This window comes from Tamandua tetradactyla, chromosome 11, assembly GCF_023851605.1.
Source record: "Tamandua tetradactyla isolate mTamTet1 chromosome 11, mTamTet1.pri, whole genome shotgun sequence".
Classification (NCBI taxonomy): domain Eukaryota; kingdom Metazoa; phylum Chordata; class Mammalia; order Pilosa; family Myrmecophagidae; genus Tamandua; species Tamandua tetradactyla.
Genome location: NC_135337.1, coordinates 81836334 through 81853213, shown reverse-complemented (window position 1 = coordinate 81853213; position 16880 = coordinate 81836334). Strand labels below are relative to the sequence as shown.

General features: G+C 57.3%; 1 protein-coding gene across 2 annotated transcripts in view; it reads right to left on the bottom strand.

The window, feature by feature from the left end:
* SBNO2 (strawberry notch homolog 2) overlaps positions 1–16880 on the bottom strand; it is a 46619-nt gene that overhangs the window by 15076 nt on the left and 14663 nt on the right. The window contains exons 1-5 of one of the 2 annotated variants that reach the window (XM_077121376.1): positions 8330–11970; positions 3281–3442; positions 598–681; positions 291–381; positions 17–177 (exon numbers count right to left, since the gene is read on the bottom strand). In XM_077121376.1, the coding sequence (XP_076977491.1) occupies positions 17–177; positions 291–381; positions 598–681; positions 3281–3442; positions 8330–8374 (543 nt within the window). In that variant the 5' untranslated portion in view covers positions 8375–11970. Of the gene's footprint in view, positions 1–16; positions 178–290; positions 382–597; positions 682–3280; positions 3443–8329; positions 11971–16880 lie in introns of those variants that run through there. The other variant, XM_077121374.1, reaches the window with a different exon arrangement.

The following is a 16880-nucleotide window of genomic DNA, read 5'->3' as shown; positions in this document are numbered from 1 at the left end:
GCAGAGCGGGACTCACCTGGCAGGCGTAGGTGATAGCCTCCAGCTGCAGGGCGGACAGCACCCCACTGTCCCAGGCAGTGGCTGGTAGTGCGAGGGCATAAGTGATGTCAGGGGGCGGGACGCTGGACAACGTGCTCGTCTCCACCACGCGGTCAGGATGGTGCTTTCCAATCTTGGCTGGGGGTACAGAGGGGCAAGGTCAGGGCCCCCCAGGGCTTCCCTGGCCCCAAAAGGGCTCCCCGTGGCCTTTGTGGCCTCATGGGGCAGTAGGCCGGGGTCATGGCGCTCACACTTGGATGGTGCATAGTCGGCGTAGGTCTCTGCGTGGCCCAGTTCCTCAGCCTCCTCCTCCTCAGCCTCATCCTCTTCCTCAGCCTGCGCCTGCGGTAGGCGGGGGCATGTGGCAGTATCAGGGCAGGCTGGCCTGGAGCCAGGGTGGGGGAGAGGTCCCCATCTGGAAAATGGGGGCTCTCCCTATGTCTGAGCCAGCCCAGAGCGTGGTATACAGGAGGTGCCCACAATGGAGGTCCCCAGGTTCCCCCAGCCTCAGGGTCTCAGGGCAGGGCTAAGGGAGGAGGGGGAGCCTAGCTGGCTCACCTGGTAGCTGACAAGAAGTGGGGTGGTGGGGAGAGAAGACACGGCGTCCTCAAGGCCCGTGAACTGGTTGTTGGGCAGAAACAGCTGGAGAAGAGAGCAGGAGTTAGCCCACAGCTGTGGGGAGAAGAAGAGACCCAGCGAGACACCCCATGCCACTCAGGCTCCTGTGTACCAGGGCCAGCCCCCAGGGCCCCTCCCAGAACTGCCAGGCCCCTGGACACCCCAGTGTCCGAGCTCAGGGCTCCTGAAGGCCAACCTGCCAGCCCCAAAGCATTGCAGCCCGACCTCCCAGCCCCTAGCCCCCCAGAACCCAGCCTGGCAGCCCCCGGCTACCCAGCTCTCCAGCCTCCGAGTGGCAGCCCACCTCATTAGCCCCTGGAATAGCTGCCTTTTCTCCAGAAGCAACTGCTGCCTGCTGGCCACACTAGCCCCTCTCAGGCCAATGTCCTTCCTTCCCCATAGCCCCCGCCTTGGGGCATGTGCCCACTAGGGCTAATGCATAAGCAGGGCCCTCTTTGTGGTTCCAACTGGGGGGAGACCTGCATGCCAGGCCCCAGCCTGGGTACAAAGGCAGGGTGGGGGGAGAACAAGTTGGGGGGCAACAGAACAAAAGCCCATGGAAGGGTGGGCTGGGCCTGGGAGTCCCATCCCCAGTGAGAATGGGCAGCCGGGGAGCTGCCTCCAAGTCACAGGATTCTCATGCTGCCCTGGCCTTGACCCTGAGGCTGGGGGCCGGCCTGCCTGAGGGCACCCAGCCAGGACCCGCACACTCTGGGGTCCCCCCATGATTCTAGACCATTCTCACTCTTCAAAAACAAATGTCACAAAAGCAACACGAGGTCCCATCGCAAAGCACCATGAAAATGAAAAAATGAAAGAAAAAAGAAGAAAAAAAAAATCTCCTGGTCTCCCCAGAGCCCCCAAGCCTCCCTGGCGCCCATGGCCTTTCCAGTGTCTCTGGACCTCCCAACATCCTCGGCCTCCAGCCCCCTACCCCGACTTCCCCACCTCCCCAGGGTCTCCAGCATCCACAATTTCCCCAGCCCCCCTAGACCCACTTCCCCTGCCTCCCCACCCTCCCAAGGTCCGAGGCCCAGCCTGAGGAGTTGGATTTCACCCCAGGGTCATTTCCAGTTATTCCTGTGTACACAGTGCATGAGGCCCCCACGGCCCCGAGCGGTACCCAGGTGAGTGGACTGAGAGCTCCCCTGTTCTCTGTTTCTTCGGAGGATAAACACAGACAGCAATCGTAAAAGAGAATACAAAATAGAAGTGTAATAGAGCAAGGCCAGGAACCTGTACTTAAATCCCCTCCTTTTTTAAAAAAAACACACAGTGGCGGCGATTCCTGGAAGGCTGAGTCACGGTTACCGGCCTCCTGGCAGCAGAGTGGGCGCTGCCAGGGGAGAAGATCCTGGAGGGCCGAGGAGCTGCCATGGGCTGAGTTCCTTGTGCACCTGCCAGGACCCGATGTGCCCGCCTCCGATGGGAGGGGCCCCAGAGGCCCCAGGCCCACGTGGGTCTTGCCTCAGCATCCCCTCGCAGCTTTGGGAGCCCCAGACCTGACACTCCCCAGCTCGCCCCCCCCCCCCCCCACCACCACCTGGCCAGGGCACAGCCCACCCACATCCTTGGAGCCAGCAGGTGACCTCCCACCATGGGCTTTGCACCTGCTGTCCCTCCCACTGAATATATTCCCTGTGAATGCCCCGCCCTCAGCACTTGGCCAGGCTCCGCCCACTGCACTTGTCCCCTTTTCTCTAGACCTGGAGGCATGGCTGACAAGGAGCCAGAATGTTCTCCGGGGTGGGGGCAAAGTGGGCACTGTGTAGGCTAAGCAGCCCCCCTGGACCCACCACTCGATGCCGGAGAAACCCCCTCCCCAGTGTGACAACCACAAATGTCACTAGACATCACCCAGTGTCCCCTGATGGAGACCTCCTGGGCTGAGGGAGTTCACTGACCACCAATAGACCCTGTATCCCATAGCCACCCGATCTACTGACATCCCAGAAGGCTGCACCCATTTAAGTCATGAATTGACTGAGGGGATGGGGAAGTGAATCCCAGGAGCTGAGGGGTGCCCTGGTTTATACCGTCTCACCCCTTGGGAATGGAATCTGGGGTAGGGTGTGAGCAGACACTGAAATCCTGTTTTCTTCCCAAATAATTAATGCAGGGTCTCCCTTGCTTCACCCCCAGCACAGCCAATATCGGGGTCGGGTCATCCTCTGGGGTTGGGGCGTTCTAGGTGCTCCCTGCCCCTACTCAATGCCAGCAGCACCCCCTCCCCAGCCGTGATGACCATAGATGTCCTCAAAAACGGCCTATGACCCTGGGTACAGACTTGCGAGTCAACCAGTATCAGAAACTGCTCGTCACTGGTCAAGCTGGCCGGTATGCATCTCCCTAGCAGGGTCAGGCACTGTGCTAGCTGTCTCCCTGCTGGGGCTCCCACACAGACCCGGGTGTGGCGAAGGTGTTGCTGTCCATCAGAGAGGGCAGGAGAGGGGGCCCATCAGGTGAAGCTGGCTCCAGGGACGGCCAGTGGCTGAGCCTTGGGCTCCCACAGTCCAGCCGGGCCTCCTTGCCAACAGCTGGGCCCGGCTCCCTGACCTGTGCAGGTGCCAGCAGGTGGATGGTCCCAGCCCCTGGGGGTCCCGCTGGCACCTGAGGTACTGACCTTGTCGTGGGTGGCTGAGGCACTACCCACGTCCCAGATGGTAGACACCTGGCTCAGGCTGTCGGCAGGCAGGAAGTCGGGCGTATCCACGATATCTGACAGGGAGTCCACAGATGAGGAGAAGAGGGAGGCGGTGGAGAGGTCGTCGAGGTACAAGGAGTCCTGGAAGACAAGCATGGTGAGGGGTGTGGCCTCTGGGTCACGGTCAACACAGCCACAGGTGGGGCAGACTAAGGCCCAGCTGTGCAAGTCCCAACCGGGAGCTGCAGGCTGCTCGCCCCAATGAAGAGTCCTGCAGATGGACTTGGAGAAAGGTTCAGGTGGGGTGTTCCTGAACACCAGGGGCCCCGATGCCATCCCAGGGTCCTTACGGGAGGGTCAAAAAAGATGCTTCTTGCTGGCTGTGCAGATGGAGGGGTGGGGCCCTGGTACCTAGGAGCATGGAGCCTCCAGAAGCCGAGAATGGGGAGAAGTGGGGGTCTCCTCAGAGCCCAGGGAGGAACCAGCCTTGCAGTGCCTCAATTAAGCCCAGGGTGGCCCAGATCAGGTTTTTAAGATGAGAGCCAGGTCTAAGCCACTCCACCTAGGTGACAGGTGATGGCAGCTAGTGAAGCCCCCAGGACTGCCCCTCCATGTGGGACCTGGAAAGCTGCAGATATGACTGCTAGGGCCAGGGGAGTGGGCAGCAGTGAGGGTCAGGGGCACAGAACGGGCTACCTGGACTCAAACCCGCTCTGCCTCCCCTCGGCGGGGTGCCTGGCCCCCAGCATGCGGGGTCAGTGGGATGGATCCAGGAAGAGCACCAGGCTGCTGAGGGGGGGGTCTGCGGGCTGCAGGCATTCCAAACCGAGCACAGCATCCCACCCCTCCCAGCCCCCAGGGCTGCCTGCCCATGCCCGTGAAGTCTAACCTGTCCTTCAGAGCAGAGCTCACGTACCTTCCAGAACCTTCCCTGATCTGCTAGGCTGGAATCCCCAAGCCCCCAGCCTGCTCCCTGGCCTCAACCCCAGGCTTCAGGTCCAGGAGGGCAGGTCCCACTCCTGGAGCAAACAGCCAGGGGCAGGGTCTTGCCAGCAGGAGGAGGCATCTAGAAACCAGCAGGGCAACGGGAGTGAGCCCTGGAAGCACCACTCAGTGGGAGAAACCAGATATAAAGATGTGAAACGTCTGGACAGGCAGATCCACAGGGACAGGGAGTACATCCGTGGTTGCCCAGGGCTGGGGGTGGACAAGAGAATGGGGAGCAACAGATGAAGGGTTTCTCTCAGGGCTGAGGAAAACACCCTAGAGTCAGATTGAGGCAGTGGTCACAGAGCAATGAAAATGTGCCAGAACCCTGAGTAGTCCACCGCAAATGGGGCACTGGGTGGTGGGTGAGATATACCTCGCTAAACTGTTAAAAACCAAATTAAAAAAAAAAAACGAGCCAGCAGAGAGGTGAGTGAGAACCAGGTCCCCAAGGCTGTGTGTGTGCCAGCGGTCCCGTGAAGGGGGCATGCTGCGGGATTGGGGGCCAGCCACTGGCTGGGGGGTGGCTAACAGGCCAGGGGGTGAAGGAGCTGCTGGTCCTTTCATGGTGGAGGTCTGGGAGTACCAGTGCTGCCCTCCTGTGCCCTAAATCCACCCAGCTCACTTCCCTGAGCCCCCATGGGCCCTCCAGGAGATGGGAAGGGCCCAGGGGCCTCTGGAAGCTGCCAGATCAGAGGTCTGACCCATGTGGCCACAGAGGACCCTGCTGCCTGCCAGACAGGGCACTCCCTGAGAGGGCAGGCAGAACGTGGGGCAGCCTGAGCTGGTCAGGGGCTACTGCGTGGACAGCGTGAGAAGTGACCCCACCCTCCCACCCCGGGAGCCCCAGAAGACCAGGAGCAGCTCTAGATCTGTCACTTGGCCTCAACTAGGGATGCTGGGTTTGGGGAAGCTGGTGGGACCCCGGTGCGAGGTGGCTGTGGGCACCGTCAGGCAGTGGCCCTTCTTCCCTGCCCACGCCTGCAGGACACACTGCCCCAGCACTGCCTTCAAGGTCTATTTTGGCATCTCACTGGCCTCCGGGTTCAGCTGGGGTGGTGGCTCAGGACAGGGTTTCCCACATTCTCCAGGTCTCCTGGGGCCTTCAGGGAGCTTAGGGCTCGGTGACAGTCACAGAGCGGCAGCTGGTGGCAGTATGTGGGGGGATGCAGTGCCCTGAGAGTTGGACGGGCAGACTCAGGAGGAAAGGGACGGGGGCCGAGCCTTGAGTGCCTTCCCCACCTGTGCTCTCAGGGCCATGAGGCTGTAGCTTCTCAGCTGGGGGTGGGGTCTGCCACGGCAGTTGGCCACTCTCGGGTGAAATCACTCTGACCACTGTTTAGTGCCAGAGAGCCCCCACCCACAGGCGGGTCCTGGTCCTGAAGGGAGGGTGGCCCAGCCTAGCCAAGTTCCCAGGTCTGTCCCACGCTCTGTGCTGAGGCCTTGCCACCGAGCCCGCCTCCCAAAGGGCCACTGCCTGCATCACCCCAGGACAAGGCAGAGGTCAGTCCTGGCATACCTATTAGACCACAAAGGAAAGGGTATCCAGTGGGAAGGGCTATGTGAGGCTGATCTGGGGCGCTGAGACCCCCTTGCCTCCCACGTGGTGGTGGGAGTGGGCTGCAGCCCCCAAGGCCACCCAAGGCCAGTGGGGGTGAAGGCTGCTGTGACGGCAGGACATGATCGAACCCCAGCTCTGTAGCAACTCGCCACCGCGTCTCTGCGTGTTGGTGCGCTGCTGCATGGGAGGGGCGGCCCTGGGGCCCCCTTAGGGGAGAGCCGGCTCCAGCACCTGAAGCAGCCACCCCCGGGGGCCTGGGGGAGGTGACGGCCTCATCAGAGGGCCGAGGCACTGAGCACACCCCACTGGGGCTCCAGGGTGGACAGAGAGACTTCCGACAGTGCTTGCTGTGCAAAACTCCTCCTCACCCCCTGCCCCTGGGCCGCCTACAGGCTGGACCCTCATGGGGAGGCAAACCTAAGCCCCCACAGTCCCAACAGGCATGCATGACCTGCACGTGCCAACCCCTCCCAGCTGCCGGTAGGAATGGGGGGTCAGAGGTGCAGGGGCAGCTGGAGCCCCTCTAGGACTGCTCCAGGTATGGGTGGGGTTTGGCAAAGTTGGCTAAAAGCCACAAAGCCACCAGGAAAGGGGGGAGGACGCCAGCACCAGGGCAGCACTCCCAGGCTTAGGATCCTGGCTAAGGGCCTCGGGGCCACCTCGGGAGAGGCTGCTGCCCATGTTGGCAGACCCCAGGTCCAGCTCCAACTGCTCCCCCAGGACACTGGGGGGTGGGGGCCCCCCACAGCTCTGGTCCCACTTTCAGAAGATCAGGAGCTCTTGGGCAAACGACAGGAGGGCGGGGCCAGCTGGGAAGGGGGCTCCCATGGCTCCCCACCTCACACGGCGATGCCCTCCCTAGGAGCAGAGTGAGCAGAGCCTACCCCACGCACGACGACAAGAAGACATGGCACAGCGCGGGGACTGTGCCCAGCACCTCCCCCATACCAGGCACCCAGCTAACTGCAAGAACCCAACAAACCCTGATCCATGACACCCCACAGCACCTGGTCAGCGCCCCCACAGCCCTAGGAAGACAGCAGCGAGATGTGGCATGGAGTCCATGAGCTGGACATCAGCGGGTGCCAGCTCATGTGCCCAGGCTGGCGGACGATGGAGGTGGCTGGGGGTGTGGGAGAGAGGGGCTGCACAGACCCTCTGGACCACCTGAGTTACTTTCCACCAACCCAGAAAGAGTAGTCTGCAAAAGGGGGTCCGCTCCCACAGCCCCTGATGTCACCTCAGCTCACAGCCCCCACCCCAGCCAGCGCCCAGAGGCTGCAGACCCCTGGCCACTGGCTCAGGCTGCCCAGGCCGGGGGCACCCCAGACTCTACCTGCTGTTGGGACCAGCCAGACGACCCCTTCCCACCGAGCCCCAGTCTCCTGTTGCGGCAGGGACTTCACTTCTCCAAGAAGCTGGGACCCCAAGTCTTCTGTCCCTCTCCCACCCCCCCAGGCCAAGACCAGGGGCTCCTCCACAAATGCCCACCCATCCCTTAAGCCTCACCACCTGCCACTCACCTGGACCTGCTTCCCACTGTTCCCACTTCTGAGGTGTGTGGCCCGTACTAGAAAACCTGAGCCTCTGTGGTCTACGGTAAAGACCAAGCAACAAGCCTGTCCAAGACATGGGGCAGGCCCCAACCCCCACCCCAAATCCCCAACACCCACGACCTGGCCCCCTAGCCCCCACCCCCACCCCAAACTCCCAAACCCTACCCCTATCCCCAACCCAACCCCCAACCTTGGCCCCTTAAACCCCCAAGCCCCATCTCGCCCCTACATCTCAGCCCCACCTCCCCTCTCCAGCCCCCAGTCGGGGAGGGAGACAGGCTGGCCACCTCTGGAGTCATCTAGAGGAGCCCTGACTGGTGGGGAGTGGCAGGACTGGGGGCAGGGGCTGCCTGGCCATGAAGTTGCCTGAGCAGAGCACCCCACCACCACCCCTGCCCCTGGGTGTGGCTGCCGGGGCTCCAGAGCAGCTAGCAGACACGCCCCCATCACCTGTGGTGATTGACACCTCTCTAGGACCCACGGGGCAGGCACGGTCCCAGGACTCAGGGAAGAGCCTAGGAAGGCCCTGGGGAGCTGACCTGGGGAGATGCCCCCTGGAGCTGGTTCTGGGGAGCACAAGGGACACACTGCCCGGCCGCTGCCCCTTGTCTCAGCCACACACGGCCAAGGATGCCCAGGACCTGTGGACATGGCAGGACCCCAAGGTCGGTGGCCAGGCCAGCTTGAGAGGGCCACAGCTTCGGGGCACCCCGACATGGGGAGGAGAGAGCCTACCCCCAGCCACAGCCCTCCTGGGCTCCTGGATCCCAGCCTCTGACCCCAATACTCTCTGATGTCCCGCTGCCAAGTGGGGAGGGGGAGCCATGGCCCGTGCACACTCAAGCGCCAGCGGGAGTTTCCTGGGAGTTCCCATGGGGAGCCCCAAGCCCTCCGGTCCTCTTCCCCTCCTGTCCCGGGGGTTACCTTGCGAGGTGAAGCGAGCCGCAGCCAGCACTGCAGCTGGGACATGGCCCCGGCAGGCGGGCTGCACGGGCTCGGGGCGGTGCGCGCTCAGCCGGCCCGGGGCTGCCTCCTGGGCTCGCCTACTTCCTCTCGGGCCGGCTGACTTTCAGGAAACGCCGCCTGCCTAGTAAGTCACGGCGATTCCTGGCAGCGAGCAGAATTACTGTACGGGGCGTCACGCGGCCTCGGGCGCTGTCAGCAGGCGGGCTGGCCCCAGTCACGCCCAGGGTGGGGCCCGGCTGCCTGCCTGCTGCCCCTGCCGGCCGCTCCCTGCCAGACCTCAGTTTCCCCAGACCGCATATGTGCTGCACTCTCTGTCCCACCGACCCCATGGCTCAGCAACTGCACCTGGCGTGACCTCAGCAGCGACCTCAACAGACACAAGTGGGGAGACACGACACGGGGCTGCCTGCTCTGGAAGGGCATGGCTACTAGACCTTGTGGCTCAGCCCAGGGCTCAATCGCCTCTAAGAGGGATGGGGCACCCATACCTGGGCAGGCGGAAGGCAGGGGTGACGGGGGGGCGGGGCTGGGGGACCCCTGCCCACTCTGGAATATCCCTCTCTGTCCCACCACCCCACATACTGGGGAAGCAGCACAGAACCCCCGGGGGAGTGAGGGGTGCTGCCCACCGTGTTCACTGCAGATGGCAGAGGAAGACACACAAGCAGCCAAGAAGCACGTGGAAAGCGCCAGGCGGCACAGGGCACCAGGAGACGCAGTCAGACCACGGAGAGGACCCCGCACCCCCAAAAGAGGGGTCAGAAAGACGGACGGGAGCAGGTGCTGGCAAGGATGGGGGTGCCTGGAGCTTGCACTCTATGCTGGGATGTGAACTGGAGCAGCCACTGTGAGAAATACTGTGGTGCTTCCACAAGAAGTTTGATAGGGGGCCACCACATGACCCACAACTTGGCACCCAGGGATATACCCAAGAAATGAAGACCTGTCTACACACAAATACACGCACACTTGTTTACAGCAACATGATGCATAACCGCCAAAGGCTCCCCCAACGGATAAATGGAGAAACAGAACATGCAGCCTTCCTCTGGGGGAGCATGACCCAGTCCTAAAAAGAATGGGCTCTGGTCCACGCTAAATACTGATGGACCTGGAAGACGTCACACTCTTGTCATCTCGGTGAGGTGAGAGGAGCCAGACGCGAGAGGACCAGTACTTCATGCCCCCACTGATATGAAATGTCCAGAACAGGCAAATCCCCAAAGACAGGAAGTGGATTCGCGGTTGCCAGGGCTGGGGGAGGGCCCGGGGCGGGCGGCCAGTGGGTGCAGGGCTTCTTTATGGGGCGATGGGAATGTTCTGGAAGTAATGAGAGAGGCTGGTTGCACAACTCTGTGAACAAACTAAAAACCACTGAACCGTACACTTTAAAGGGGCAGATTCCACGGGGTGTGAATTATACCTCAACTTAAAAATAGATCTACTAGGAAGCTACAATGAAAGGCAGATGCACTGAACACGAACAGAAAACTTCTACTATTAGATTTAACCAGTGAAAGACGACTCTGTCCGACTGCCAGTGAAGTTTCTAAGTGTTACTGTCTGAGCCTCCCCAGCCTCATCCCTGGCACCTCAGGGACAGGCAGAGCAGCCCTGAGTGGAAGGGGAGAGGGGTCCCTAAGAGGAGACAGGTCCTAGGGACGTGGAGCCTGCAGGGAGGGCTGTCCTGGGGTCCTGAGCATTCCCTGGGGTCCTCTGCCTGGGAAGCTCGCTGCCCACCTGTGCCCACCCTCAGCCACAAGGCCTGGCCCTGGACTCCTGAGCCCTGAGCTGCACAAAGCCCTCCCCTCCGAGGCCATGGGCTTGGGTGTCATTTGTGGCAGCTGCCTGCCTCCCGGATCCAGCTAGATGCACTGTCGCAGGGCCAAGACTGCCTCAGGGGACCAGGAAGCTGGCAAGAGTGATATGGGCACACTCACCTGAGAGGTAGGTCACCTGAGAACGGCCCAGTGGACTTGTCACCGTGGTGAGGACTCAGCCCCGAGATGACAAAGCTCCACCCAGCCATGCCATCCCCCATGCTGGGCCACTTCCCCCGGAGACCCCTGGGCGCTTGCTGGCCACTTGGGAGTAGGATCCTCGATCACATGGACGAGGCCGGGCAGGGACAGGAATGGTGGCATGTACCCGGACAGCACTCGGGCCCCAGGACCCGACCTAAGCCAGGCCTGGCCGGGCTTCCCCACTCCCCCGTGGCTCCCCAGCAACAGGTGGACTGGGCCACATGGCAACTCTGTGCTCCGTCACTGCCCACTGATAGGGTCAGACAACAGCGGCCCCCTTGCGGTGACGTCTCCCACGAATCTGCCGGTGCCAGGGCTCACTGGCGTCACAGCGCACATTAACACTTCACCCTTGCCACCCATCTGTACCATCTGCCAACGGCGCCGGAAGTTTTCACCTTTTGGCGATGGTCAGTCACGCTGCTGTGAACACTGGGGTGCAAATGCCTGCCCAAGTCCTGTGTCCAGTTCTTCCGAGAACACACGCCGGGGAGGGGAACTGCTGGGCACATAGCAGCCCCATGTGTAGCTTGCTAAGAAACCACCAGTTTGCCACCAGCAGAGCATGAGGGCGTCTATTCCTCCATGTCCTCGTTTGTCATTTCCAGGTTCTTTTTTTGTTTTTAATGGCAGTTATTCTACTGGGTATGAGGTGGTGTCTCACTGTGGTTTGGATTTGCATTTTCCCAATGGCTAATGATGTTGAGCACCCTTTCATGTACTTTTTATCTTTTTTTTTTAATTTTAAATAGTGCCCTCATAATAGCCTTCTTTTTTTTTTTTAACATGGCAGGCACTGAGAATCAAACCCAGGTCCTCTGGCATGGCAAGCGAGAACTCTGCCACTGAGCCACTGTAGCCCCCCTTTCATGCACTTTTTGGCCATTGTTATATCATCTTTGGAGAAATACCTATTCCAATCCGTGACCCATTTTTAAACTGCAACATTTGTCTTTTGGGTACCGAGGGGTAGGAGTTCTTTATATATCCGCACATTAAACTGTCATTAAATATATGGTTTCCAAATATTTTTTCCCATTCTGTGGGTTGCCTTTTCATTTTCTTGACAATGTCCTTCAATGCACAAGAGTTTTCATGTTTGGTGAAGTCCCATTTATCTGCCTTGCATTTTTTTGCTCATGCTTTGGGAATGAAATCTAAGAAACCATGGCCTAACACAATGTTCTGAAGATGCCTTCCTATGGTTTCTTCTAGGAGCGTTAGTTTTGGTTGTTACCTTTAGGTAGTTGGTTCACTCAGAGTTCATTTTTGTATGGGGTGTGAGGTTGGGATTCCCTTTCATTCTTTTGCATGTGGATTTCCTCAGCAGCATTTATTAAAGAGACTCTTCTTTTCCCAATGATCGGACTTGCCTCTCTTGCCAAAATCAAGCATCCACAGAAGTGAGGGTTGACTTCTCAGTTCTCCTCCATTAGTCTGAAGGTCTGTCCTTATGCCGGCACCCTCATGCTGTTTTGATTACTGTTACCTAATAGTGAGTTTTAAAATTGGGAAGTGTGGGTCCTCCATATTTCTTCTTCCTTTTCATTTCAAGGTTTTAGCTATTTGTGGCCTCTCACCCCTCCTTGTGAATTTCATGACTGGTTTTTCCATTTCTGCTGCAGAGGCTGAAGAGATTTTGACCAAGATTATGCCGAATCTATAAATTGCATTGGGTAGAAATGATATTTTTTTAAACATTTTTTTATTAATTAAAAAAATTAACAAACAAAACATTTAGATATCATTCCATTCTACATATACAATCAGTAATTCTTAATATCATCACATAGTTGCATATTCATCATTTCTTAGTACATTTGCATCGATTTAGAAAAAGAAATAAAAGGACAACAAAAAAGAAATAAAATGATAGTAGAGAAAAAAAAAACTATACGTACCATACCCCTTACCCCTCGCTTTCATTAACTATTGCAAACTGAATTTATTTTAACATTTTTCCCCCTATTATTTATTTTTATTCCATATGTTCTACTTTTCTGTTGATATAGTAGCTAAAAGGAGCATCAGATATAAGGTTTTCACATTCACAGAGTCTCACTGTGAAAGCTATATCATTGTTCAATCATCATTAAGAAACATGGCTACTGGAACTACATTTTCAGGCAATTCCCTCCAGCCTCTCCACTACATCTTGAACAACAAGGTGATATCTACTTAATGCATAAGAATAACCTCCAGGATAACCTCTCGACTCTGTTTGGAATCTCTCAGCCATTGACATTTAGTCTCATTTCACTCTTCCCCCTTTTGGTCGAGAAGGTTCTCTCAATCCCTTGATGTTAATTCTCAGCTCATTCTAGGGTTTTTCTCAGTCCTTTGATGCTGAGTCTCAGCTCATTCCAGGATCTTTGTCCCAGGTTGCCAGGAAGGTCCACACCCCTGGGAGTCATGTCCCACGCAGAGATGGGGAGGGTGGTGAGTCATGTCCCACGCAGAGATGGGCTCGTCGTGTTGGCTGGAGGGAGAGGCCACATCTGAGCAACAAAAGAGGCTCTCTTGGGGGTGACTCTTAGGCCTAAATTTTAAGTAGACTTGACCTATCCTTTGTGGGGTTAAGTTTCATATAAACAAACCCCAAGACTGGGGGCTCAGCCTATAGCTTTGGTTGTCCACACTGCTTGTGAGAATATCAAGAATTCAACTTGGGGAAGTTGAATTTCTCCCCGCTCTCACCATTCCCCGAAGGGGGCTTGCAAATACTTTTCCAGTCACTGATCAAATCACTCTGGGATTCATCGGGGCATCACCCCTGGACAAACCAACAAAATCTCACGTCCTGAGATTCCAAGTACTTATGATGTTCAATCATACTATCTACATGAGTTATATTAGGAAATGCTCTAGTCAAAATATAAATTTTGTAACAAATAAACATTTTTTGCTTTAGTCTCACACATAAAGTGACATTTTAAAGTATTAATTATCATCTATTTTCAGCACCCTGCACTAATGACATTCCTTTGTTCTTCCTCATGCCAAAACATTTTAAAAATTTGTACATTGTACATTTCACTATTATTATACACTCTAGGTATTCCTAGATTATACCATCTCGATCTTTAACATCTATTAGAAATGACATCTTAATGATATTTAGTATTCCAATACATGAAAATGTATGTCCTTCCATTTATTTAATAAGTCTTCTTTGATTCTTTTCACCAATGTTTTGTAGTTTTCTGACTACAGGTCCTTTATAACTTTAATTAGATTTATTCCTAGATATTTGATTCTTTTAGTTGCTATTGTAAATAGAATTTTTTTTTCTTGATTTCCATTTCAGATTGTTCTTTACTGGTGTATAGAATCAGCACTAATTTTCACGGTTGATCTCGCATCTTGACACTTAGCTGAATTAGGTGATTAGTTATAGTAGCTCTGTTGGGGGTTTTTCAGGATTTTCTACATACAGGATCACATCATCTGCACACAGGTAATGTTTTACACCTTCCTTTCCAATTGTATTTCTTTGTCTTTCCTGTTTCACAAGTGAAGAAAACTGAAGTGAGGTGGGGCATGGTACATCCCCCTTGGAGGACAAGGCCCCTGGGGCTCAGCAGGCTGAAAGCACCCACCAGGCAGAGCCCAAAGACGCCGGTGCACAGGAATGGGGAGAGGCTGGGGCTGTGGGTGGCTGGGAGAAGGCCCTTCTCTGTCCCACGGTTCCTCGGCCCAGATGCCTTGGTCAGCAGGCTGCACGGGCCAGAGGTGTGCACTGTTTGTGGGCAGCCCTGGCCTCCCAGCCCCTCCCACACCAGTTCTGTCCCCAGGTGTCCCTGATTTCCTTGGCAGAGCCCGTTTTGATATGCCTGTGCTTTTTGTCCCATGGGCGCTTGTGGCTTCAACGCAAACCAGGGTGCAGAGTGGGCTTCCTGGCGTGAATCAAATGGCTTCCTGTAAGAAGAAATCTTTCTTTCTCTTTTTTTTTTTTTTTTTGCTTAGTGCCAGTAACTGTTCTGAACCCCGTGGAGCGGGGCTGCCGAAACCTCTGATCCCTGCTGAAATCCATTTGCAGAACAATCGATGCTCCCTGATGCCGCCTGCCCCTCCATGTAGGGAGCAGAGCTGCCTTTGCAAAGCACTTTCCTGAGCTGTGATCTCATCCCGGTTCCCAGCAGCCCCCAGGCTGGCAGGGTGGAATGTGTCCTTCCTTAGTGGTGGGGAGGAGGACCAAGGTGGCCCTCTGGGTCCCCACAGCCCCACAGAAACTGGCTGGATGAAGCCCATGGCCCACTCCCAGGCAGGTGGTTTTGAGCTGGGTCAGGAGTGGGAAGCGGGAGCCAGGCACGGCCTAGGGGCCATCAGCCCTGCAAGGGTGAGCCCCTGTCAGGCTCCAGGGCTGACCCCACCCCTGCGAGCTGGGACCTGTTGGAATTGCACAGATCACCCCTCGGCCCCCAGTGCCTCTGTGTTGGCTCCCTCTCGGGCACATTTCACACGAGCCAGAAGGTGTTGCTGGGGGACAAGGAAGGTTTTGGAGGTCTGTGAAGGTGTATGGGGAGGAGAGAAGGGTAGGCAGCTCAAGGCAGGGGGTCTGTATCCATGGGAATTAAGGCTGCAGGTGAGAGTAGTGGGGTGAGGGTGTCGGTGGAGAGGAGGGACTCAAGGCAGCAGCAGGGGCACTGAACACTGAGGGCAACGGGCAGGGGCCCAGAGGCAGTACCAGAGCTTCCCAGGAAGGAGTCGGCTGGCGGGAGAAATGGCAAGGAGCATAGGGGTGGAGGAGGGCTGGAGAAGAGGGTCTGGAGACCTAAAAGCCCCTCACCCTACCCTACCCAGGTAGTCTCTAGCCATATCTGATGACACATTGCCCTGCCTACCTGGCAGGTCTATGACCACATCTGAGGCCTGGCCCTGGCTTCTGGAAGCTGGCCTTCACAGGGGGTGAGCTGCTTCACTGGCATTGTGAGGGTCTGGGGGCTGCGGGGCACCGACAGACAGACAGGTCCAACTCAGCCACCAGCCCACCCTCCCAGAGGCTCTCAGCTCACCCACCTGTGGGACACCAGGCAAGGGACGCAGGGTAGGGGGTATGACGTCTCTACAGGACCTCACCCAGGGACAGCCTTGGCTCAGCTCAGCCACAGGGGCCGGGGTCAGGCCAGGTCACCTCCCATCAGCTTCCTGTGCAGCCACCAGGTCAGGGCAGCAGTCTGGGCAAACAGAGACACACTGTGCAGATGGACAGACAGACAGATGGAGATGCATGGTGTGGACAGAGACACACAGTGTGGACAGAGATACATGGAGTGGACAGACAGAAGGAGACATGCAGAGTGCACAGACAGATGTGCTCAGTAGACAGACACCCATGGACTGAACAAACAGCTGGAGACAAGTAGAGTGGACAGACAGATACAAAATGTAGATAGACAAGTAGACAAAGACGTGTGTCATGGACAAACAGGCAGACGGAACTGTGTGGTATGGACAGACAGACAGAGATGCATGGTATGGACAGGCACATAAAGCCACGTGGTGCCGGGCACCCGCCACGGACCTCCCACCCCGTAAACAGGAAAGACGTGGTGACACACGCCGGCGTGCAGGGAACATGAGGACCACAGAGGCTCAGTGAAGGTAGCAGGGCGCCAAAGACCCGCACCTCCACAGACAGGAAGTGCTCAGAACAGGCACAAAGAGGGATCGGGAGCGGCTGCCAGTGGCTCAGGGCTGCTCCTGGGTAATGAGAATGTTTCGGAACTAGACAGCAAGGGCCCAGGCCTGGCAATGTGCGCCTCTGAATGGCAATCCCAAGGACATGAACTGCACCTGAGTGTGAGGTGCCCAGGCCCCTGCACAGGCCCCAGCCCTGCATCCACCCAATGGGGTCCCCAGGCTCCGGGTAGGAGCCATGCAGAAGAGAGAGGCCTGCCAAGGACACAGCTTCCTTCTGGGCAAAGTGGCTGTCTTGAAGGCCTGCCCCACCTGAAGGTAGGGAGGAAGGGAGGAGGGGAGGAGGGGCTCGATGTGGTGGGGGTGGCAGGGCAGGGGCTGGTGCAGGGACCAACAACATGAGGCCACAGAGGCCGCTGGTGCCAGACGATGGCCATGCAGCCGACCAGACACGGGGGCAGGGGCCGCACTGCGCACAGAAGCACTGACCCACCTACACGCAAGTGATGTCCAGACAAAAAAACACCATTCAGACAATGCCGCAGTAAAGAGCAGTGGGTGGGAAGACAGTGGGCAGAGATGGAGACCCAGGGTCACCTCACAGCCTCGGGGTCTCCCAGAAGATAGAGGGAATGTGTTCATTTGGTGCTGGAGTAAGTCCCAGCTCTGTCTGCACTAGCAGTCAAGGTCACCCACCACGGGGAGACACGGCCCCCACCTGTGGGGAGCCCCCCCCAAAGCACCACCTCCAGCTCGTCATGAGGAGGCACCAGGGGACACCAAATGAGGGGCTGTCTCAAGACCTGGCCAGGTCACTCCAAAGGTGTCCAGGTGGAGAAAGACAA